Source organism: Oncorhynchus nerka, linkage group LG4 (genome assembly GCF_034236695.1).
Source record: "Oncorhynchus nerka isolate Pitt River linkage group LG4, Oner_Uvic_2.0, whole genome shotgun sequence".
NCBI lineage: Eukaryota > Metazoa > Chordata > Actinopteri > Salmoniformes > Salmonidae > Oncorhynchus > Oncorhynchus nerka.
Window position 1 is genome coordinate 75,810,640 of NC_088399.1, and position 25,710 is coordinate 75,836,349.

Consider the following 25,710-nt stretch of genomic DNA (forward strand, 5'->3'; position numbering starts at 1 on the left):
GCTCAGTGCCGTCCGGGTTTGGCCAGGGTAGGCTGTCATAAGAATTTGTTCTTAACTGGCTTGCATAGTTAAATGAAGGTAAAATATGTATATATTTTTTAATTCAGAGGGGTTGGGTTAAATGCGGAAGACACAGTTCGGTTGAATGCATTCAGTTGTGCTAAGTATCCCCTTTCCCTTCCCTTTCCCATAGGAACCTGTCTTTCTTTTCTTATTTTAAAATAGTAATGCTTTATTGGGACCTGAGAGCTGAACACAGGGAGCAGAGAATAGAGCCTGGTCTTGGCTTTATGACTTTATGGTCAAGGGTCACACAGCCTGCTTAGTGGTGTCATAAACAGTTATAAAGCCTGCATAAATGGTTACAATAGCTAGGAGGACAGTGGTTGTGATCAGGAGTGGATTGGGGTGGTGTCTGTGCGTGACTCTGTGAATTATTTGTCCCTAAAGGCCTCCTCTGGTTCTAGAATGTTCTGTGTAGAATGTACAACCCCCGCTAACGTGGTAGCACACCTATGATGTTTTACACCTAAATACATCTTGTTTTTCATGTTTCTGTGTCATGTGCCTTCTGTGTGTTTGTTGTTGTCAACGTGTGTGCGTTGTGTTGTCACTCAGGCCCATGGAATGCCTAGAGAATATGTGTGTGTGTTTGTTTAACTATGCTTATGGGTACCAGAAGACCTCACACAGATACTAAAACAAGGAAAATTCAGAAATGTTTGGTCCCTACTAGGATTGTGTGTGTGTGTGTGTGTGTGTGTGTGTGTGTGTGTGTGTGTGTGTGTGTGTGTGTGTGTGTGTGTGTGTGTGTGTGTGATGTATTCTTGGAGGCTATGAATTGGGGAATCTACTCCTCCTGCTAGTGGATCCTGTGTGGGTCAGTCGATAATATTCAATCCATTCCAGGTGTTATGTAATCCACAAGAAACCCCAGCCTGTGTGTGTGACCCATTGTTACAGTCGACATGATAGTGGTGGTGAAGTCCCTTTAGTAATTGTTTTATACAACTGGCCATGTAATCTATCTACAGTGAAAACATGACACCACTGTTCTCTCTGTAAGTCTCATCTCAACATCGCAGCCATGCTTGACACAACAGCCAGTTCCTGTCTCTTCCCAGAAAAGCAAAACTTTATTTTGTGTGTCTAATGATCAATTAGAATATGTAATTAAAGGAATGCTGAAATGCTCAATTATGTTGGTTTTTCCTCCATATTGAAATATCAAAGTCATTTTTTAGTTAGTCCAATCTATCTGATGTCTTTGAAAAAAGGGAAAGGAAAAACAACATGATAAGAAGAGTGAAGAGCAGATGTGTTTTAGGATCTAATGATCAGGATGATTCAGCTCATTGGTTGGAGATGGAAGACTTTCTCTCCTGTCTGACCCTCACCCCTCCATCTATACGCAGCTGCATTCCATCCTTTTGTTCTGCCCTCCCCTTGGAGAGGTTGAAGAAGGGGGGTGGGGGAGGTGTGGAGGGGCTGGAGGAGGAAAAGAGAGGGATGGAGCAGAGGATAAAAGGAAAGGAGTAGCATAAAGTAAAGTGTGTGTGTGAGTCATTATATCATGCCTCCCCTGGGACCGTAGCCATTATTGATGGATTGATTGCTGTTCCCACCCCCCTCCGCTCTACTCACATTGGACAACATTGATCCCTGTCGCTCTGGGATTTGTCGCTCGGCGCATATTTAATTAGTCTTTTGTTACCAATCACAGTGTATAGGAGTTTGGGGTAATTCTAATGGTTATGTGTGACTATCAATGAGTCAGCATTAAATCATTTTTTAAAAATATTATATTTAAATATAATTCAATGTGTTGAAATGATAGATGTATCAATGCATTTTGTTATGATCAGTTGTTGATGATCTTTTTGGAAGTTTTCACTTAGTGAGTCAGTTTCTTGAAACCAAATATAAGCTTATGTGTGTGTACGTGTGTGTACTAACCCTTCTTATTGGTGTATTGATCCATAAAGCCCCATATAGCCCTGTCTTATCTCACTGTCAGCCCTCTGAGCCTGAGGAGGATCAGGGGATGTGTTCAATCAAACTGCAGCATTTACATGTCAACACACCTCATAGTCAATAAAAAAACATCTCCCAATGGTTTCTGATCTCTTACACTCACCATGACAATTAATGCGTAACATATTAAAGCACTTAACCCAATTAGAAAACCATATATTATATATTTGATCATGTTTTGATAGCATGATTTAATGAACTCTCCCTCTCTCGTCTAGGTGTTTCTGTTTTTCTGTGAGACGTGCTCGGTGCCGATCTGTAGGGAGTGTAGTGTGGGCAGACACGTGGGCCACAGCTTCGTCTATCTACAGGATGCTGTCCAGGACTCCAGAGACATCACCATCCAGCTACTGGCCGATGCACAGCAAGGAAGACAGGCTGTACAGGTGAGTGTCTGCGTGTGTGTGTCAAATCGAATAAATCCTATTTTATTTGTCACATGTGCCAAATACAGCCTTACCGTGAAATGCTTACTTACAAGCCCTTAACCAACCATGCAGTTTTGAGAATTTAAGAGAATATTCACGAAAAAAAAAGTTGTAAAAAAAGGAACACAATAAAAATAACAATAACAAGGCTACATACAGGGGGTACCGGTACCGAGTCAATGTGCAGGGTTGTTTTTGTCCCAGCACCAGTTTAGAAATGTGGAATATTCTGCATATCACCCACACACTCCTATCACTGTAGCATGGGGTTAGACATAGCCAGCTGGCCCTGGGAGGGGGTGGGTTGCCTGGGGTGACGGGGGGTAGGGGATAGGACTGGGGGTCAAAGGGGAGGGAGTGGATAGGGGAAGGAGAGGAGGGGAGGGCAGAGAATGGCATTTACGCAAGTTACGCATGTGAAAGAGAGGAAGTGAGGGGGAGGAGGTGAGATGGGGAGGATGAGAAGAGGAGAGAGAGAAGAGGGAAGGTAAAGCAGGATGAGGGGACGGGAAGAGGGGGGGTGAAAAAAGAGGGGAGTATAAGGGGAGACGGGTAAGACGGAGGAAGGGAGAGAAGATGGGTGTTACTGATTATGCTAGATAGTATCTAGTCAGCCATGGTGTTGATACCCATGTCCTCCCACACAGCCACGTGTTCACTGACAAGCAGCTGGCTCTGAGACTGAGAAAAATGGTATCCAATTTTATTGGTCGTGTACATACATAGATTTGCAGATGTTATCGCAGGTGCAGCGAAATGCTTGTGTTTCTAGCTCCAACAGTGCAGTAATACCTAGCAATAATAAGATAAACAATACACACATAATAATCATTTTTTTTTAATTATATATTAGAACGGTCAAAACTTTTACACATAAATAGTATTCTATTCATTCTATTTCTATGGTTATAGAAAATCTTTACTTTATGAAACGTTGCCTTTATTGTTGTACAGTGTTGTGTTATTAGTTATGGATTTTAAGAGTAGGTTTGCCTATTAGTACCAAAGGGTTAACTGTTAAAAAACAGTTACTGATGTAATCACTCTGTCTGACACACATTCTCTGAACGTCCACTGGAGACCGCAGAATTATGTTCACTCCCTCTGAACTGTTGAGAATGCTTTGGAAACAGATGGGTATGATGCTGAAAGGGATGCTTTGTTACAGTACTTTGTGGAAACCAGAGTTACCAGGAGTTGAGAAAGATTTTATGTGTGAGATTTTATGTAACCTCCATGGAACGTTGGGCAATGTTGTGAACTTCGACACAGGAATGTGTGTGTAAAGGTGTACAGTAAACGACTTTCAAAATCCTAAAATCGCTGAGACTCTCACATGAAACAACCATCTTTCCTTTCGTTTTTTTGTCTTGCCAACATAGTGGCGCGCACACTGAACAATGTGGAACAGACAGGGGGCACACACTACAAGATTCTTCACTTGGTTGTGAGGAGTCTCCATACCACGCGGTCTCGCTAAAACAATGATGTGATAATGAGATTAGATTTTACGTAGCTACAACGAGCTGTGGCTCAAAGCAGCCTCGGAAATATTTTCAGTCAGACATTCACGCTTGCCATACAGAGTTGTAATATCTAGCTAACATTTTGAATTGAACAACATTGCTTGTGAACTTCAGAGCTGTAACGATTTGACACGTTGGCTTTGGCAAGTACAAACGCATACTAGTAGTAGTCATGGCCCCTGCTCGAGAGTCTACACATTCTGGGTGATGCAAAACAATGTCATCATCTCACTGGTTTCTTCTCGGGCGAGCTCTCATTGGCTATGTCTGATTACCGTTATCAAAACGTGTCTTTGCAGATCTCACGCTACAAGAGTATTGCAAATTTTGTGTCGATAAAATCAAACGTGTTTGAAAATATTGGGACATCAAAGATGAGATCTGTAGCCCTCAGATTGCGTCTCATTAAACGAGCGTCGGTGACGGCCGTTGCAACGACATGGGGATTTTGTCTCCAATCTCAAAAACTTGTCTGGGACAGCTAAATCGGGGCCGACATCGTGTAGTGTACACCTGGCTTTACTCTGGTCAGGACTGAGCGTAACCCTGAAACACTATCTAGTCCAGCAAGCCAAGGTTACGTTAGTCATAAGAAGAGTCCACATTATTGTCACTCTACAACTAGTCCCTCTCTTTATATCCTGATACAGACCTCGTACAGGCACACACACCACCTTTGTACCAGAATAGTTCTGCCCACTCCACATCCATTATCTCCTCTGACCTCCGACCCTGGACTTGTGACCTGCTGGTTGGCCGGAGCTGCCGTAGGTTGCTTTCTGATTGGTCAATTTTACCTCCTGTGTCCCAAGCTGCTGCTGTATTGGCCACATATACCATTATCAGCCATATCGATGCTTAACAGTTGAATACATTTTACATTAAATATATATTTCTGTTATTTAGCAGACACTCTTATCCAGAGCAACTTACAGTAGTGCGTGCATACATTTTCATACTTGTCCCCTGTGGGAATTGAACCCACAACCCTAGCATTGCAAGTGCTAAGCACTACCAACTGAGCCACACAGGACAAGGACCACATACTGTATCTCCCAGTTCATTAATTGAATGTCATTTGAGTTACGCATTTGAGCTTACAATTAGTCCTAAATCTCCCTCTCTCTCTCCTATTACTCTCTTGCTCTCTCATTCTCCCCCTCTCTCTTCCCCCCTCTCTTTCTCTGTCAGTATTGATGAAGCCATTCCCCTCCTCCCTTCCTGCTGTTGTCTCCAGGGGTCCTGATATAGCTGAACCTTTAGCTGCCCGTCCCAAACGGCCAGCGGGAGAAGAAAGGACCCTGCTGTCAGGCTTTGTTCCCCAGGGTGTGGGTCTTTAGCCATGGATCAGGGGTCAATGACCTCAGGGGGATTTAGGTGACCTTTGACACTCCACTCCTGGTGATGTCACAAAAGAGCCCTACCCCCCAACAGTGTGAGGTCCAAATCACCCCTGACCCCCCCAAATGAAGGAGGGAGAGGTACAGACTGATAAAGGGGGAGAGAGTGGAGGGAAAGAGTGATAAACAGAGGGGGAAGAATAAGGAGAGGGGGGGGAAAGAAATGGAGGGAGGGAGAGAGAGAGAGACATAAATGACTAACAATATACAAAACATTAAGGACACCTGCTCTTTCCATGACATCGACTGACCAGGGGAATCTATGTGAAAGCTTATTGATGGATTGTGTATGTGGAGGGTAAATGGGCAAGACAATAAATTGAAGTGCCTTTGAAAGGGGTATGGTAGTATGTGCTAGGCGCACCGGTTTGTGTCGAGAACTGCAACGCTGCTGGGTTTTTCACACTCAACAGTTTCCCATGTGTATCAAGAATGGTCCACCACCCAAAGGACTTCCAGTCAACTGGACACAACTGTGGGAAACATTGGAGTCAACATGGGCCAGCATCCCTGTGGAATGCTTTAGAGACCTTGTCCATTGAGGTTGTTCTGAAGGCAAAATTGGGGGGTGCAACTCAATGTTAGGAATGTGTTCCCAATGTTTGGCATACTCAGTGTATACCAGTAATATAGAATTGAATGTGTTTGAAAATTATTTTCCATACATTTTCATTAGGTCCCCTTGACGATTTTTACCACACTATTTTAACATTTATGCAGTTTCCTTTAAAATGTAACCCCTCATCAGTGGTGAGGGTAAATGGGTAAAAAAGTGGAGGGTAAATGCTTTTTACACATCTTTTGTATTTGGCGCTAGCGTTTACCTACCTTTTGCGGAAAAATGCATTGAAAATATAGGAAGCATTACTTTACTCACAGTGAACGGCAATAAGTGTTTACCCAACTATTTCTCAGATTTTTTACCACTACATCACTTCCCCTCATATAGAGTGAGGGGGCAGCAGGGTAGTCTAGTGGTTAGAGCGTTGGACTAGTAACCGGAAGGTTGCGAGTTCAAACCCCCGAGCTGACAAGGTCTGTCGTTCTGCCCCTGAACAGGCAGTTAACCCACTGTTCCCAGGCTGTCATTGAAAATAAGAATGTGTTCTTAACTGACTTGCCTGGTTAAATAAAGGTAAAATTTAAAAAAATAATAATAATATAGAGTGCCTCCACATGGTGGTCAATGTGACACTACTACTTCATATCTTCTTACTCACTCTTCGACTTCAAAGGCCACTGCTCATGTTGAGAAAGAGTTGGGAACTACCAGCAATGTTAGGAGGGATGTAGTGTCATTGTGTTGTGTGAGGTTATGTGCTATTCCTGACCCCCAGATATCCTGTGTCCTGTCTATTTCCTGTATTTTAGTATGTCATAACAGAGCAGGTGCCTTGTCACATAAGAGGGTGATGATGTGTCATAAAGTGTCTTTAAACGGGCTCTGCAGTTGCTACATCCATTTTTGGACTTGTAAATTAATGATTCTTGATATAACAAATAAGTAAATGCTTCATGAGCTTAGTTCAGCTGTCATACCCCATCAGAACTCAAAATATTGGATTGTTTTACTCCAACATTTGTAAATGTAAACCAACATTGTATAGCCTCAAAACATTGTTAAATCTTTTGATAGCATGGATGGTCAGTCCTTGCATCTACAGCTTTGTCTATGCGTTTGAGAGAGTTTCCATCCCTCAGCTTTTTACTGAACACTTTCTTATTGTTTTAACTGCGGATTACGCCTTTCAATCATATCTCCTGGCCACTTCCTGTTTCCTGCATGATGTAGTTGATATTCCTGTGTGGAGTTGACTATGGACCAACCAGGAGGAGGTGTGTGATTGTTCAAACCCCCTGTTATATTCTATTACCTCTGCTGTAGCTGAGTATATGAAGAAGTGTGCTATGTATGACCTTGTTGGTTCTTCTTCATTTGAGAATGAGGCAAGTCCAGTGGTGTTGTATGATATTTCTAACCCTATCATGTTCCCCTGTTCTAGCTGAGTATGGAGAAAGCCCAGGCCATAGTGGAGCAGGTAGAGATCAAGGCCAAGTTGGTTCAGACAGAGGTGAAGAACATCATCCTCAGACACAAGAAAGCCCTGGAGGAGAGAGAGTGTCAGCTACTCTGGAGGGTAAGTCTTTTCTTTTCTCCATCTGTGTGTCTGTCTCTGTGTGTCTTTCTCTGTGTCTCTGTCTTCTCTCTCTCTCTCTCTCTCTCTCTCTCTCTCTAGTTTACATGGTTAAAGAGCTGGTTTGACAGGTGTTCAGTTACTGTTTGACTGACCTGTTTTAAACAAAAGGTGTGTTTCTACAGTAGACATGTTATGAAGTGGGAATCACAGGAGGTTGTTGGCACCTTAATTAGGGAGGACGGGCTCGTGGTATTGGCTGGAGTGGAATGGTATCAAATACATCAAAAACATGGTTTCCATGTGTTTGATGCCATTCCATTTGCTCCGTTCCAGCCGTTGTTATGAGCCGTCCTCCCCTCAGCAGCCACCACTGTTGGGAATCTGTTCACACCTCTAGACACTGGTTCTACATGTTTGGTTCTACATGTCTGCATACCCACCTAACGGTGTAGGGGAGTATTTGCATGTAGCTGGAATGTGAGGTGTGGTATGTTGGATTTTTACACGTGTTGCCAGACACAGGTATGACCATGTGGCCCCAGGCCTCAGAACCAGGAAGCGGGGACCTAATTCTCCCTGTCCACCCACATGACTTACGACTTTACTAGTGCTTTGTGTGTGTGTCTGTGTGTGTGTTTGACTCAGCCAGTGTTTACAAACCTCCCTGTCTCTCTTTACCTGGCCTAAATGCAGAGTGAAACATGACCCATTGAAGATTCAATAACAAACCGAGTAAGCTGTACCCAGTATCTCCAGAATAAAAATGGGCTGCTGTTGGAGCTCAATAATAAGATATATCAACTCATGTGAAACCCAGAGAGCCAGTGGTAACATATGCACATACTCACAGACAAGTTAAAGGAAAATATGATTTGATTTAAAGGGAAATATCTTCATATTCATCATCTTCAGCACCACCATCAACATATGTGAAAATGGCATGTTTCTATGTTTTGTAGAAAAAAAGATAAAGGAAGATAAATGTTTCCAACAACATAATCATTATAATCATATACATTATGTGATTTTAACCAATTATGAGTAGGCCTTGCTTACTAATTGCTATTTACACATTTGGGGTCGTGCTGGAGATGATGAATATCAAGTAGATTTAAAAAATAAAAAAAATGCAGAATACTCATATTTGTGTGAGCGGGTATGTTTGGTTGTGTGTTTGAAAGGTTTAGGGGCTGGCGAGAGGAGATCATGGTTTTAATCATGTATTCAAAAGGACACTTGCTGGCCTGCCACATGCACACACACACACACACACGCACACACATCCTTCATGTTTTTACCTGTCAGGTGTGGACCCATAGCTTTAACCTGATCCTCACCAGTCTACCATTAAAACCAACCTTTACTCATAGCCTTCCGCTAGCAGCATTAAAAGCTGCAGCTGCTGACGGCGTTTGTGTCCGCGCATGTTAGACCTGGGACGATAAACCGAAAATGACCTTAAAGGATCCCTTATCGGCATTTTGCTGATATTGTTCATTGAGTAGCCACGATAAGTAGCCTATACTAGAGAAATGTGACATTTAAAATAAATACGTTTGCTAATATGGGTGATTGTTGGGCCAATTTATGGCTACAACCATCAAACTAGTAGTAGTAGTAGTTTTTTTAAAACTATGGTTTATCGCATAAATTCAGGCAATTTATCGCGATATAGATTTTTGTCCATATCGCCCAGCTTGTGTGTGTGAGGTCAGAAGATAATAGAGGAGGTTTTCACTTACCTTGCTCTCTCTTTAAAGCCCTCATATATACCCACAGAACCCAGCTTCACTTTTCTCTCCTGATAAAGTCATTAAAGGCTAACCCCGTTACACACACACACACTCGCTCTTTCTCTTAGAAATCTAAGCAGTCTTTTGTGTGTGTGAGTGCGCGTGCATGAGTGAGGGAGGGAGAAGGAGTACACCTAAAGAGGAGATAGTGAGATTTCTGTTGTGTGGTTTAACCATTAATTGTGCACGCATGTGTGTGCAAGTCTGTGTGTGTGAGACAGAAAGATCCAGGTTGGGGGCTCCTCCCGTCTCCGTAACAGGATTATCCCTGATTCAAACCACACTTCTACTTCCAACAGGGTCTAACAAAGACCCCTCTCTCTTTTAGAGCCTCCTTTGTCTCTGCTAAAAGGCTCTATTTAACATAGAACCAGACCGGCTGGGGGTTTAGTCCTTCTCTTTAACATAGGAAGAGGTTGGCCTTTTGTTAAGTTTTGTGTAGTAATGTTATTACCCCCCCCCCCCATCCCTCCTTCCTCTGTTGAATGGTCTTTTCAGTCAGTAATGTCACTGTATTACCCTTTACAGACAAAAAATCTGCCATTTTTTAGAGGCCAATTCCTACAGTCCACATGACCCCTTCTATATCTCACGTGCCCATGCAGGGTCGTATAGGACTGGGAATAGAGTGGGCCGATGTGGGCGGACGCCTATTTGACAAAAATCATTGAATGTACACAATCACAAAGAAATCCATTATTAATTAGTTTAGGCAGGTCCTAAGAAACATTACTAATAAAATGTATTTTCAAAAGAATAGAAGGGCATATTTTGAGTTTGATGATGTTACTGGTGTGTGAAGCCTATAGGCTACATGGCTCCGCAATGCACATGAAATCAATAGTTATTTTGTTTGTTAAACGGACAAGACACAGTTAGGCTCCCCTGATCACAGTCAGTGGTGGGAAAAAGTACTCAATTCTCATACTTGAGTAAAAGGAAAGATACCTTACAAGAAAATGACTCAAGTAAAAGAAAGTCAGCCAGTTAAAGTGTAAAAGTAGTTGTATTCTGCCCTCACAAGAGTCCCCTTCTTAAGCTCAGCAGATAGATGAACTCGGTACAGCTACTGTGTTGATTTATTGCCACCAATTCGTAGATACAGTAATAGTGACAGAAATGAGCAAAACTGAAATATAGAAAGAAAAGAACAATGAGTATGACTTATTGTGTGCTAGCTGAATACTAGGCTTAATTCTCAATAATAACACAGCATGTATTTGTATACATGTTCATGAACACAGAAATATGCAGCATTATGCATTAAATTGGATGTAAATGATTCCCCAAGACATGACAAGATCAAATGCACTGAACAGATATCCATGCGGCTATCAAGAAGATTCATGAATCTCATTAAAAACGACCATTCATACAAAATATCATCATGAGTTGAATGCCAAATATGTTATGATTAATTTTACTTACAGGCAATGCTTCTACAAAATGATAGCAAGAAGGATGGAGTTTCATAATGTCTGCAGCTCCACAATGTGACTTTCACCATTTTGGAATGTAAACCATTTTTATTCTACAGGATTTAGCATATTAAAGGAACAACACACATCAACACAGGATAGTGGCCCCCAAGTGGTCATCAATGGAATCACACGATAGCCTAAACAAACTCAAACCCAACTACAGGGGCCAGAACAATTGTGTTTTAAATATACTTAAGTATAAACATTTTATGTAGTTGCTAATATATACTTAATTATCAAAAGTAAAAGTATGAATAATTTTTAAATCGCTTATATTAAGCAAATCAGACGGCACAATTTAGTTTTTTAATTTTTTATTTACGGATAGCCAACACTCAGACATAATTTAAAAGCAAAGCATTTGTGTTTAGTGAGTCCGCCAAATCAGAAGCAGTAGGGATGACCAGTGATATTCTCTTGATAAGTGTGCGAATTGGACCATTTTCTGTCCTGATAAGCATTCAAAATGTAACGACTACTTCTGGGTGTCAGAGAAAATGTATGGAGTAAAAAGTACATAATCTTGTTTAGGAATGTAGTAAAGTAAAATTTGTCAATGATATAAATAGTAAAGATACCCAATAAAACTACTTAAGTAGTACTTTAAATAATGTTTACTTTACACCACTGATCACAGTCAACATACATGTTTTATAGTAGGCTAAGAATATAATAAAATATACCGGATCAAATACAAATAATATTTCCCCAACATAACATCACGACAATCTGTGAAACCGAACCCAAGGCAAGCCCATGCGTTTTTGATACACGTTTCATCTCTTTCCTACTCTTACTCAGCTTTGTTTGGGAGCAGGCGTAGGGTCTTACATTCAATCAAATCAAATGTATTTATAAAGCCCTTTTTACATCAGCCTAAACCCCAGAACAGCAAGCAATGCAGATGTAGAAGCATCATCAAGATACCAATAGAAAACAATAGCAATCTATATTTTCAAAAGCATATAAAATATAGATTGCTAGTGTTCATATTTCACAACCTCTGCGGGATTTTGAAGTTGCCTATCCACGACGATCAAGATAATAGACCTACACCTGATTTAGGCTACATTATTGCATGCTAAATGTTTCTGCTCAGCGATAGATATTTTCCCAGCCAGAGAGTTAACCAAATATACAGACGGAGATTCAGAGAAACAAAATCACATTGATGATTAAGACAAGTCACAGGCTTTTGGTTGAGAGTAGTCCTAGGTTACTAAGCGACAGAGTGAAGAGCAAAATATTCCACTCGATAAGCTACATAACATGATGGAAAAATGTTCTGATGAGCAGCACTTACCTCAACTTAGCTAACATTTCCACAGCCTAGTTGTAGCGTAACCAATATGGAGATTACAGTGATGGATTTATCAAAACGAGTCCCCACGCTTGTCTCCAAGCAGAATACAACGGCTCTGAAATAGTTGAACACACACTGGTAGGCTATTGCTTCAAATGTATTGTAACAATTGGATGACTTTTGGAGTTTCAGTAAGCAACCATTTGATGCCTGTATTTGCATTAGCCCACTTTATTTCAATATTTTCATCAGTGATATTCATCCCGCAGTAATTCTTTATTGATCCATCCAGTTGTGGTTAAGAAAACAGTGCATGTGGTGGGCTATGCAACGAGATGGGTGAAGTGACATGCCTTGCAAAGTTTAGAACTGGTAGGAATACAGTAGTAACGGGCGCTGCCTAGCAACCATCAAGAGCGTAGTGCGTGCCAATTTTGCCTCGGCATTACGACTCCATTTCATACTAAGCCATAGGCTTAGGTCGGTTGGCGGCAATACCTTTCATTTATAAAGAGTACTCAGGGAACCCAATCATTTAGAGCAGGGGTCTTCAAACATTTCTTGCCCAGAGACCCCCATCCAGGCAAACTAGCTACCCAGAGACCCCCACCCAGGCAAACCTGTATGTATTGCCTTCTCACCAGATGAATGATAATGGAAAGGAGAAATAATCAACATTTAAAAATTAATAGATTTGGTAAATAGCTTTTCATTATTTTGATGCAAGAGGAAGTATAAACTCTAACATAGCCTATTGGCTAGAAAGGTAACTCCAAATATATTTTTGCTAAGAGCAGCTGTTTAGCTGGTTAAACAAAGGTTAGTCGTGTTGGCAAACATGTATGTTCAAGTCAAGAAAGCTTACCAAAAGCCAGCTGCACTCATGGCCACCTAATCATCCCCAGCTTCCAATTGGCTCATTCATCCCCCTCCTCTCCCCTGTAACTATTCCCCAGACCATTGCTGTAAATGAGAATGTGTTCTCAGTTAACTTAAAATAAGTCAAATAAGGGTCAAATAAATAAATAAAAATAATAATTGCTGCGACTGGTTCTTGCGGGTGCTTTTTCAAAGCCTATGTTAGTGTAATTAGCTTCAATGAGTGTCATTTACTCAATATTAGGAGTTGAGAAATGAAGTGGAAATAATATCTCTCCTCTTTTCTACTCTAGGTATGTCATTCTGTTGCTATCCCTATTCATAAAATATATATGCAGTAAATCATTCCCCTGTTTTAGAGCAAAACCATTTTCACACTACTGGAGGTTGCCCTTACCCAATGAATGAATCTCTCTCTTTACCCTTCTCCCACCCTCCCTACCCTCTCCTGTTCCCTCTCCCCCCTCTCCCAGGTTGAGAAGATCCGCCAGCTGAAAGCCAAGTCTCTGTACCTGCAGGTAGAGAAGCTGCATCAGAACCTGACCAAGCTGGACAGCACCATTGCAGCCGTCACTCAGGTATGGAAGAAGTTGCATGTCCCCCTACAGGGGGGGACGCAAGGCGACCAAGTTTTAAATACAATGTCCAAAGGCATTAAAAGTCATCATATGGTGTCTGTGTCTCCTCACTTCATAACTTAACATCAGGTGCTCGACGAGGGCCGTCACCTGGACGTGCTGCTGGCCAGAGAGCGCATGCTGACCCAGATCCAGGAGCTCAAGTCTCTCAGAGGCCTGCTGCAGCCACAGGAAGACGACAGGTTCATGTTCATGCCTCCAGATCAGGTAAATAACCGCATTATGTTCCCTCCCCCTGACCAGAGGAGAGGGGTTAGAGACATGTGGGCTCTCTGTGCACTCTGAGCCAATGTTATTGACTGTTACAGTAATAGTACAACACTGTTGCCAAATTTCTGGTCTCTTTGGACTAATGAAATTATTGACTTGTCTGCCAATTTCTTGTACATCATTTTTCTGTATCCACTCGTCCATATTATTGATATGATATCATTATTATCTCTCCCAGGCCCTGTACATAGCCATCCAGTCCATGGGGCTGATCAGTAGCGGAGCGTTCGCTACCGTCACCAAAGCTCATGGAGAGGGCCTAAAGACCGCACTCCGCGGCAAGCCTGCCTCCTTCACCGTGATTGGCTACGACCATGACGGGGAGCCCCGCCTCTCGGGCGGTGACGCGGTGTCAGCAGTAGTGATAGCAGCAGTGGATGGTAACCTGTCGGCTGCCGAGGTGTGTGACCACCTGAACGGGTCATACACAGTCAGCTATCTGCCCAAAGCAGAGGGAGAATATCTGGTGTCAGTTCTGGTCTGTAACCAGCACATCATGGGTAGCCCCTTTAAGGTAAAATGTATATTATTGTTTTAGTTACAACAACCAAATAATATATATAACCATCTTAAGCCAGTGGTTCCCAAACATTGGGGCGTGCCTTTTTTTTAAGGAACTCATTCCGTCTTTCAACTTACTCTTGAAAGTTGTAATAGTAGAATGCACAACAGTCATTTTCTAAATTGGGCAGTGCATCATCAGTTCCTCTTGTCATGTCAGACATGTCAGACCTCAGAGAGGCATTTATAACTTGTCAGAAATGTCCAGATCAAATAGCCCATGTCAGCTAACATTTTTTAGTTAGGTTTTTTAACCCATATATTTTGTAGTAATATTTGAGTCTCTCAAATATCACATGAATACACATTAGACATGGCAAAATGTATCAAATTGCAAGATGCAAGAAAATGAGCTTTAAAACTGCAACATTTTCTCTGCACCCCATAATAAAATGTGTAGAATTGCAGGAAAAAAGCTTTAAACCTGCATAAGGTCCTCTCTGCCAACAAGAGGGATGTGAACCGTATGTATCATGAACCGTGCTTGTTCCCATAGAAATAGACGTGGCTCATGTGCGCGCACACAGGGGGGGCTGGTATATTCCCCAATGCTGGGAGTTGGGCCTGAGTGAAAAAGTTGGGGAACCCCTGTCTTAAGCAACAATAGAATAATTCAACTTTAACATTGCAGAAGGTAATGTAGAATGTTAAGTTAGAATGTTAACATTCTCCCTGCCTGTGTTCTAAGGTGCTGGTGAAGTCTGGGCGGAGCTATGGCGCCCTGGGGTCCCCGGTGTCTGCATTCGGTGGTGAGGGGGAGGGGGAGGGGCAGCTGTGTCGCCCCTGGGGGATCAGCGTGGACAAGGAGGGATACGTGGTCGTGGCCGACCGCAGTAACAACCGCGTACAGGTGGGTTTCATTCATTTCATGTCGTGGATTGGTTTGGTGTCAGCTGTAATCCTAAGGAGAAATGTTGTTTCTATAGTGAGAGCTGAAGGATTGCGTGTACAGTGGCAACCTAATATCAAGTAAAACAAAAAAATGTCCTTCTGCTACTACTCCTATCGTCCAGATCTTTAAGCCGTGCGGTGCCTTCTACCACAAGTTTGGCTCCCTGGGTTCTCGCCCCGGTCAGTTTGACCGTCCAGCGGGCGTGGCATGCGACAGCCAACGCCGAATCATCGTGGCGGACAAAGACAACCACCGCGTGCAGGTGTTCACTTTCGACGGGCAGTTCATGCTCAAGTTCGGCGAGAAGGGCACTAAGGTAGAAATTCTCAATCAAATAAAATCCAAATCAAATGTTATTTGTCACATACACATGTTTAGAAGATGTCATTGTGGGTGTAGTGAAATGCTTGTGTTTCTAGCTCCAACAGTGCAGTAATATCTAATAATACACACAATCTAAAGTAAAGGAATGGAATTAAGAATATATCAATATTTGGACGAGCAATATCAGAGCGGCATAGACTAAGACATGAGAATAGGATATAATACTGTATATACATATGAGATGAGTAATACAAAATATGTAAACATTATTAAAGTGACAAGTGTTCTGTTATTAAAGTGTATATAGGGCAGCAGCCTCTAATGTGATAGTGATGGCTATTTAACAGTCTTGAGATATAAGCTGTTTTTAAGTCTCTCGTGGCTCGGGTGGTTGTTGTCCTTGATGATATTTTTGGCCTTCCTGTGACATCCGGGCTGTAGGTGTCCTGGAGGTCAGGTAGCTTACCCCCGGTGATGCGTTGGGCAAACCGCACAGGGCGGTGCAGTTGCCGTACCAGGCGGTGATACAGCCCGATAATATGCTCTCAATTTTGCATCTGTAAAGGTTTATGTGGGTTTTAGGTGCCAAGCCAAATTAGCCTCCAGGGGTTGAAGAGGTGCTGTTTTGCGCCTTCTTCACCACACTGTCTGTGTGGGTGGACCATTTCCGGTTGTCAGTGATGTGTACGCCGAGGAACTTGAATCTTTCCACCTTCTCCACTGCGGTCCCGTCAATGTGGATGGGGGGGGTGCTCCCTCTGCTGTTTCCTGAAGTCCATGTTCAGCTTCTTAGTTTTGTTGACGTTGGGTGAGAGGTTATTTTCCTGGCACCACACTCCCAGGGCCCTCACCTCCCTGTAGGCTGTGTTGTCATTGTTGGTAAACAGGCCTAATTGTTGGAGGCATGCATGGCCACGCAGTCATGGGTGAACAGGGAGTAAAGGAGGTGGCTGAGCACGCATCCTTATGGGGCCCCAGTGATGAGGATCTGGGAAGTGGACGTGTTGTTTCCTACCTTCTCCACCTGGGGGCGGCCCGTCAGGAAGTCCAGGACCCAGTTGCACAGGGCGGGGTTCAGACCCAGGGCCTCAAGCTTAATGATGAGCTTGGAGGGTACTATGGTGTTGAATGCCGAGATATAGTCAGTGAACAGCATTCTTACACATGTATTCCTCTTGTCCAGATGGGATAGGGAAATCAGTCTCTCTCTCTCTCTCTCTCACACACATACACACACACACACACACACACACACACACACACACACACACACACACTCTTACTTACAGTATATACACACAAACTTTAGAGCTGAACTAATAATGATATTCCACTCTACTCTATTGTAGAACGGGCAGTTCAACTACCCCTGGGATGTGGCGGTGAATTCTGCAGGGAAGATACTGGTCTCTGACACCAGGAACCACCGTGTCCAGCTCTTTGGCCCTGATGGGTCCTTCATCAACAAGTACGGCTTTGAAGGCGCTCTGTGGAAACACTTTGACTCACCGCGCGGCGTCGCCTTCAACCACGAGGACCACCTGGTCGTCACCGACTTCAACAACCATCGTCTGCTGGTGATCCGGCCGGACTGCCAGTCTGCCCGGTTCTTGGGCTCAGAGGGAACCGGTAACGGGCAGTTCCTGCGTCCGCAGGGCGTGGCTGTGGACCAGGAGAACCGGATCATCGTGGCTGACTCGAGGAACCACCGGGTGCAGGTATTCGAGCCCAACGGGAACTTCTTATGTAAATTTGGTATGCAAGGGAGTGGCTTTGGACAGATGGACCGCCCCTCCGGTGTTGCCGTGACGCCTGACGGAGTCATCGTGGTCGTCGATTTTGGAAACAACCGCATCCTCAAGTTTTGAAGAGTTCTAATAACTTTTTGCTTTCTTTCGTTCTTTTTCTCGCTTTTTTTGCTCTCTGTTTCTCAGTTTGGGAGAGGAAATAAAAGAGAGGAGGAATCAACAGACAGACACACAGAGAGGACAGTTTAAACAGAGAGATGAACAGAGCAGACGGAAATACTTTATTACGAAATTAAGGGAAAACGGATTTGTTGATTATTGTTTGTATTTCTTTACATTTAGCTTCAGATTGTGGTATACTGTATGACAAAGGGGACCACTAAGATGATTGATAATCATTAGTGAAAGTGACAAAAAAGATATCCGTAATTTCTATTTTTTCTATCTCAACTGCTCAAAGCTCTCTCGCTAAACTCTCCTCAAATCGCCATCTCAGGGACTTTTCTCACATTTCTTGAAATATTGAACCCACTGCTCCACCACCTACCTCATCTAGTTCTTTATGAATGTACTCACACTCTCCGAGCAGAGGTCTAGTCCGTCAAGTTTTACAAAGAAGAAAAGAAAGTCTACCTCAATACTGAATTTTATTTAAAGAGCAACATAAAAATGTTTTTTTTTTTTATATATATATATATATTTGCACAGGATTAATAGGATTCATGCTGTGCATCTTGGGTAATGTGTTTTGTTGCTGAGACACTCGGATGCTGTAGTTCTACGCTGCATGTTTAGTTCTGGTTATAGAAGCCCGACCTGACCTGTAGTGTAGTCTAGAGCGTTCAGTGGTGTCATTTTATGTTATCTAGATTTAGGGTAGCTTGTTAGTTAGTAAATCTCTGTTTAGAATTGCCCCCTCATCTCTCAATGTGTAGTGTCATGGCACTGTCAAAGGAAGAAGAGAGGGTTTTATGTAATGCCAAGCCTGTTTAGACTGATTCAGCGTTAGTTAGTTAATTAGTTAGTTAGTTAGTTAGTTAGTTAGTTAGTTAGTTAGTTAGCTCAAGCCACAGGAGGAGACTGATGTTGAGGTAAAACTGATCAGTAGAATCAGAAGAATCTCCTTTAAGCTTTACTAGTTTATTGATTATAGATCGCAGCGGAACTGGGACAGATGCAGTTTGATGATTTGTTGGAATCACGAGGTAGTCGTTGTTGTGGGGAGATTGTCCCAAATGATCCTATTATCAATTGACTATTGTTGATTCCCCTGTCAGGCATCAAAGTATTACAGGAATATGTTCATGGTTGATTAAGCAAAGCATGCTGGATCTATATACAGTATAAGAAAAATAATGAAAATGCAAAAAAAAATGAGTGTTTGTCTACTCTGAAACAGAGGGCCCACCAAAGTATTTCAGAAGTTTATCTGGAGTTATCAGGATGTTGTATCAGTTATTGATTAGGAATCGTGTCGGAGTGACATCTTGTTGTGAATGATGCAGGTGGAGAACGATGCCTCCATAAAGAGAGCATCTTGAGTAACTGTCCACAGGACGTGACCGACAACAGTGAGAGCTATTAAGAGATCAGGGTTGGATTGTGTGTTGATTTGTGGGGCATTCCGATTTGCTCTTGGGGCCTAGAATTGAATCTAATCCCCTTGTGATGTCACTGCAAAGCCCCTCCCTATTTATTAACTTCCAGTCTGGAATGCTGGAGAGAGAGAGTGTTCCGGAACAAGTGCATAAAAAAAGTTATTGGAAATGTTTTTAAACCATTGTCTTAAACTCAGGGCCATGAGAGAAGAAAATCTAAAAAGCAATTGAACATGTTTAATTCACTCACAAACTTCATCTGAAAGTTTCAGTATTGATTATTTTAAACCCAAGACCATATTTTAGAACAGTAATCTCAGTAAGAAATATGCTAACATGATTGCAATTGCTAGCTAGATAGCTAAAATGGTTCCCTAGCAACAAACATCTTAAGATTTGTAAGAAGATATTTGAGAAGTTCGTATGAAAATCATTACATCTTAAGATATTGTTGAGGAATTGCACTTACGAACTATCTTATGAACTTCTTATTTTCTTTCTTAAGAAGCTTCTTAAGTTTTTGAGTAAGAAGTGTTTTGTGAATCTGGGACCTGACCTCCAAAAGATGGAGGTATATACCGGTAGAGCCCAGCTAGTGGAGTCAACCAAAGATAGAATTTCTGCACAACGGCCACCTGTAGGTTTGGCATCTAAAGAACTACAAATTGATAGAAACACTTTGTTGTTTAATCATTAGTGTTGGAGGTCTAAAACCCTCCAACTCTCACCAAAAAGATGCATTCAAAGCACTGTCAATGCTGTCAATCACAGTCAGGTGGGGAGAAGAGGAATATAGGGCCAACTGTGGTGAAATATTATTAACATTCACACAGTACTGTAACATCCTGTTGAGACAAGAATCCCAGCCATATAAAACTCAATAGGTTTATGTAGCTTTGATTTTGAAGTACTTTTCAGGCCCACGTCTGAGGAGAACGTTGTAGAAAGGTCTGAAACCAGACCATATCGCACAGCAACCAAAGAGTATATGTGTGTGATTTCAGTCTAGCATCACCACCTATGTTAACGTGACACTGACTCATAACTCATATGACTCATAACTAGCATCCCTTATTAGCATTAGCATCTCAGCCTACACAACCATTGAGTGCTAACAGATTCCTGATTTATCACCTCTGAGGTGGAACTGTTAGAGGGGTTGTAAATACCCCTTTCCCTTGTAAAGTTAGCCACTCCCTTAGCATATCCTAGCCTAGCGGTATGGGCGCTATTAGTGGGTCGCTGACTGAACTTCTTACCTCAGAGGAAAGAGTAGGCCTGCACTTTCCATCCTAATTTACATCAACTTACACATCTCTTCATTTACCTCAACATATATATACCTCAACTTTCATATTCCTCACATTTACTCATGTGTATCTCAATTCTAATGTAGCCTACCTCAACCAGTAACTTGCATATACATATTGTTACAGAACCTATATTCTCAGACCTCATCAACATACAAATGTCATTTTGCAAATATACCTCAGCACACATTTGACCTCACACTTGAAATGCCTCATGTTACATACAGTACACATAGGCCTACCTCTCAAGTATGTTGACTAGTAACTTATAAACATAAAGTCTCTCTTATGGACTGTATACCTTAGTTTCACTTTACTTTACTTTTTAACATACCTCATGTTACTTTTACCTCAACTCACAATTTAATACATGTTACCTCACCTGTCATTTAATTTGAAATTACAAGTTACAAATGGCCTTCTCTTCACACTGTGTCCATGAGTGGGTTGTTTAGAAGTGTGGTGAATTATGCCTTTTAATCATATGGAGAAACCAAATAATGCAGATCTGAGAATTGTGCCAAAAAGATATCTGTGAGAGTTTGGTGCCAAATGGAGTTGGCATCAGAATGACACTGTCATAGATGGAGAATGTCATTGGACCATTATATCCTAGATACAGTGCCTTGCGAAAGTATTCGGCCCCCTTGAACTTTGCGACCTTTTGCCACATTTCAGGCTTCAAACATAAAGATATAAAACTGTATTTTTTTGTGAAGAATCAACAGCAAGTGGGACACAATCATGAAGTGGAACGACATTTATTGGATATTTCAAACCAAAAACTGAAAAATTGGGCGTGCAAAATTATTCAGCCCCTTTACTTTCAGTGCAGCAAACTCTCTCCAGAAGTTCAGTGAGGATCTCTGAATGATCCAATGTTGACCTAAATGACTAATGATGATAAATACAATCCACCTGTGTGTAATCAAGTCTCCGTATAAATGCACCTGCACTGTGATAGTCTCAGAGGTCCGTTAAAAGCGCAGAGAGCATCATGAAGAACAAGGAACACACCAGGCAGGTCCGAGATACTGTTGTGAAGAAGTTTAAAGCCGGATTTGGATACAAAAAGATTTCCCAAGCTTTAAACATCCCAAGGAGCACTGTGCAAGCGATAATATTGAAATGGAAGGAGTATCAGACCACTGCAAATCTACCAAGACCTGGCCGTCCCTCTAAACTTTCAGCTCATACAAGGAGAAGACTGATCAGAGATGCAGCCAAGAGGCCCATGATCACTCTGGATGAACTGCAGAGATCTACAGCTGAGGTGGGAGACTCTGTCCATAGGACAACAATCAGTCGTATATTGCACAAATCTGGCCTTTATGGAAGAGTGGCAAGAAGAAAGCCATTTCTTAAAGTTATCCATAAAAAGTGTTGTTTAAAGTTTGCCACAAGCCACCTGGGAGACACACCAAACATGTGGAAGAAGGTGCTCTGGTCAGATGAAACCAAAATTGAACTTTTTGGCAACAATGCAAAACGCTATGTTTGGCGTAAAAGCAACACAGCTCATCACCCTGAACACACCATCCCCACTGTCAAACATGGTGGTGGCAGCATCATGGTTTGGGCCTGTTTTTCTTCAGCAGGGACAGGGAAGATGGTTCAAATTGATGGGAAGATGGATGGAGCCAAATACAGGACCATTCTGGAAGAAAACCTGATGGGACGGAGATCTGTCTTCCAACAAGACAATGATCCAAAACATAAAGCAAAATCTACAATGGAATGGTTCAAAAATAAACATATCCAGGTGTTAGAATGGCCAAGTCAAAGTCCAGACCTGAATCCAATCGAGAATCTGTGGAAAGAACTGAAAACTGCTGTTCACAAATGCTCTCCATCCAACCTCACTGAGCTCGAGCTGTTTTGCAAGGAGGAATGGGAAAAAATGTCAGTCTCTCGATGTGAAAAACTGATAGAGACATACCCCAAGCGACTTACAGCTGTAATCGCAGCAAAAGGTGGCGCTACAAAGTATTAACTTAAGGGGGCTGAATAATTTTGCACGACCAATTTTTCAGTTTTTGATTTGTTAAAAAAGTTTGAAATATCCAATAAATGTCGTTCCACTTCATGATTGTGTCCCACTTGTTGTTGATTCTTCAAAAAAAAATACAGTTTTATATCTTTATGTTTGAAGCCTGAAATGTGGCAAAAGGTCGCAAAGTTCAAGGGGGCCGAATACTTTCGCAAGGCACTGTATGTGTTTAGCGAATCAAAGCAGTTGGGGACAGATCCCTGTGCTTTGATTGGATGCACTTAGGGGGGCTGGCCCCCTTTTGCTTTACCTCATTTTGCAGATCAGCAGAGCTGTAACCTGATTGTCCAACAGTGAGAGTGATTGTGATGTCACTGTTGGCTGATTGGCCTTAGAGTCTTAGTGATGTCAGAGGCACATGATCATGTAAGATACCCCTTGTCATTTGTTGCCATGCGGGAGAGGGAGTGTTCTCTCTAAAGAGTTAGGACCTCCATCTTACTCCCCTTAGATGTACAAGAATGACCTCTAATTTCAGCACAATACACCATTTCTCCTCAGTAAGAACATTTACAAGTGTGGACTTTAGAGTTAGCGTAGTGTTGGTTGAGGAGGATAGTAATTTATTTTGAGATGAGTGTAAAAGTCAAACTCTTTGACAAAGCAAAACTGTGGTGTATAGGAACACATTGAGTGAATAAGATGTTTATTTCACATTAATAAGCCTGTTTATTACATGTTAATACAGTGGAGACGTTAGCACATTAAAGGGCAAGTGAGTTGGAGTCCCCAGGCCCTGCTGCTTAGAACCCACAACCACTTCACCGATATGATCTGTCGATGGGTTTCAGTATTACTATATGAAATGTGTAGTCTGCATCAATCTTTTTTTAAATTAAGTTGCAGGAAATCAATCTTTTTTTAAAATTAAGTTGCAGGAAATTCTATCTTTAAGATCCTTAGGTCTTCACTCTTAAAGAGGAAAAACATGTATTTTAAACTGTTTTGTTCATTGTTTTTATTTTCATTTGTTGCATTCTTTCAAAATTCTCTACAGTGAACCAACGTCTCACAGATAAATGGGTGTTGTAAACTCAGATGGGTGGGTTACTGAATCTGATTTTGATGATTTTATCATGATTATATAGCCAAAGATGTGTGTGTGTTAGGAGTACATTGGATGTATTTAACCTTTTGACCTTTGCGAATGTATTTCCTGTAACCAAGAGGCTCTGCAGAAGCCAATCAGTGCTCGACTGGCCATGTCTTGAATCCTGAGATGGGGAAAAAAACAGCTCAACTCGCCATCCCTTAAAACAGAGATGTAGCAGAGCCGGTTAGTACAACAACAACTTGTAAAGCTGCACAGTCAGCTTTTTTTAAAACCCCCCCCTCCTCTAGTGTTTTTTGCAACCTCATACACTATCTGTGAAAAGAAGCTAGGTTTATTGACAAGTTTAGCTGCCTAGCATCGCTAGAATCGCTTGATTCCCCCTCAATGATATCCGGGAAGTGTGGTGATGTCTTCGGAGGATGTGATTGGTCGCCTGTACTCCTGTTGGGCGGGGGTTTTATTGGCCCCTGTGGTTCTGTCCACCATTTTGTTTCAGGCCTCTCTTAGCATTAAGAGAAAATAAAAAGAAGAGACGTTTTTAAAAGTGAAACTGCACCAGCTGGAAAGTCTGCAAGGTCTTAGACCTCTGTCAATGACTGTATCATCTTTAAAGAAAAGAAAAATATGAAAAAAAATTGAAAGATAAAAAATAAAATAAACTCAGGTAGTTCTATGTCCCTACCCTGTGGGTGTCACAGTGTAACATGTCTCCCCAGTGATGTGGGTGTCACAGTGAAACATGTCCCCCCTTGTGATAATGTAGTGAACCTTTCTGTTATGACCTCAGTACTGGTCTCATTGGTCACGTTTCAGGACATTCTTGTTTTGCATTCGCGCTGTGCAAACGATGAGATTTCTATATGGTTCCTGTGCTTTTAAACACCTCTACAGGCTTTGTGAGATGTGCAGCACGACTGTGGTAAAGACGGGCTGGAACGCGACCAAAACTTCTATGTGTGTGTCCGTTTAGCATAGTACACATTAGTTTTCAATCTGGAAAAGAACCGTATAATTTTTGGGGGGCTTTTTAGATAATCTCCCTCAAATGTACTCTTTTATTTTCATGTTTTATTTTTGTTTCATTTTTCAATTGTTTGATTAACACAAAAGGACAAATACTCCAGACCACACGACTCTCTGCGACCCTTTTGGAATGTATTTCTTTTTAAAGAAAAGGGTTTGTTGGGAGTTCATGTTGATTATTGATCACACCCTATCCGTTGCTAGCAGGAACACAGGACAGGACTGATACTGTACTACCAACCAATCAGACTCTGGAGAATTAGAACGGATGCCACATTGTCATCCAATATTCCATGCCAATGATGTTCCACTGAGTTGCAATTTAGAATGTTACTGTCATAGAGCTTTTGTGACAATATGGCATCTTTAAGAATTTTAAGTCTCAGTTTATCAACACTTAGACTCTTTGTAAGCCTATTCCTCCAGGGCTTAGTAATGCACAGCTAATTCAACATCACATCTTTTAACAAGGAGTTGTCCTAACAAGTTGTCTAGATAAAACAAGGAGTTAACGGCTAGAGAAGTGGCTGTGTCTTAAAATAGTTTGACCCTGTTCTGTCTTGTATCCTGTGTGCAGGCAGGTAGTGTGTGTGTGTTTGTGCGCTGCATCGTGTTGTTGAACAGAAATCCACTGAATGTATTCTCCTCTCAGTCCACGAGGTAGGAGGAAGGCAGGGACCAGCCAAGTTTAGATGGGTGCTGCTGGCGCTTCTATATGTGTGTGTGTGGGGGCGCACATCCATGAGTGTTTTGTGTTGGTGTACTTTCGTGTGTGTATGTGCATGCGCATACCTGTGTGCGTTTGTGTGTTTCCCCCTTTCACACTGTGGTTGGTGTGGAAGTGCCGATGTCAGGTCTTCAGTCTAAATATGGCAAAGTAGACTATAATATATCGGTTACCTGCTACACTCTGTCTTCTGTGGACTTTAAACGTTTCCTATGCAGTTATTTGGTTTACACTTAAATAAACTTGTATTTCTTTGATTTCTGTCTGGAGCTCTTTTTCTTTCTCATAAATTGCAAGCTATCTCATGATTAAGTGAGAAAGTTTGACCATTGTTATGATTATTTATTGTTTATTATAATGAAAGAATATCCTTCACAAACACTCATGGAGGAATCTCACCCCTTTTGGAAATAAATGTCCTCTTGTGCCTCTATTGCTCCTATATTGTTCCTGAAGCAACGGGGAGGACAATGACCACATCGGACCAACTCCTTGGTTTGCAGTTGTTTGCAGTTGTTGTTTGCTCAGTTGTT

The 25,710-nt window shown here is 41.9% G+C and overlaps 1 protein-coding gene across 1 annotated transcript in view; it reads left to right on the forward strand.

Annotated features, from left to right (window-relative positions):
* Positions 1-25,434, forward strand: part of LOC115128600 (E3 ubiquitin-protein ligase TRIM71-like) — a 56,048-nt gene extending 30,614 nt beyond the window's left edge. The window contains exons 2-9 of the mRNA XM_029658566.2: positions 2,253-2,420; positions 7,392-7,526; positions 13,456-13,560; positions 13,690-13,827; positions 14,069-14,404; positions 15,140-15,301; positions 15,465-15,659; positions 17,017-25,434. Of these exons, the coding sequence (XP_029514426.2) occupies positions 2,253-2,420; positions 7,392-7,526; positions 13,456-13,560; positions 13,690-13,827; positions 14,069-14,404; positions 15,140-15,301; positions 15,465-15,659; positions 17,017-17,535 (1,758 nt within the window). The 3' untranslated portion in view covers positions 17,536-25,434. The remainder of the gene's footprint in view (positions 1-2,252; positions 2,421-7,391; positions 7,527-13,455; positions 13,561-13,689; positions 13,828-14,068; positions 14,405-15,139; positions 15,302-15,464; positions 15,660-17,016) is intronic.
* The last annotated feature ends 276 nt before the right edge of the window (positions 25,435-25,710 follow it).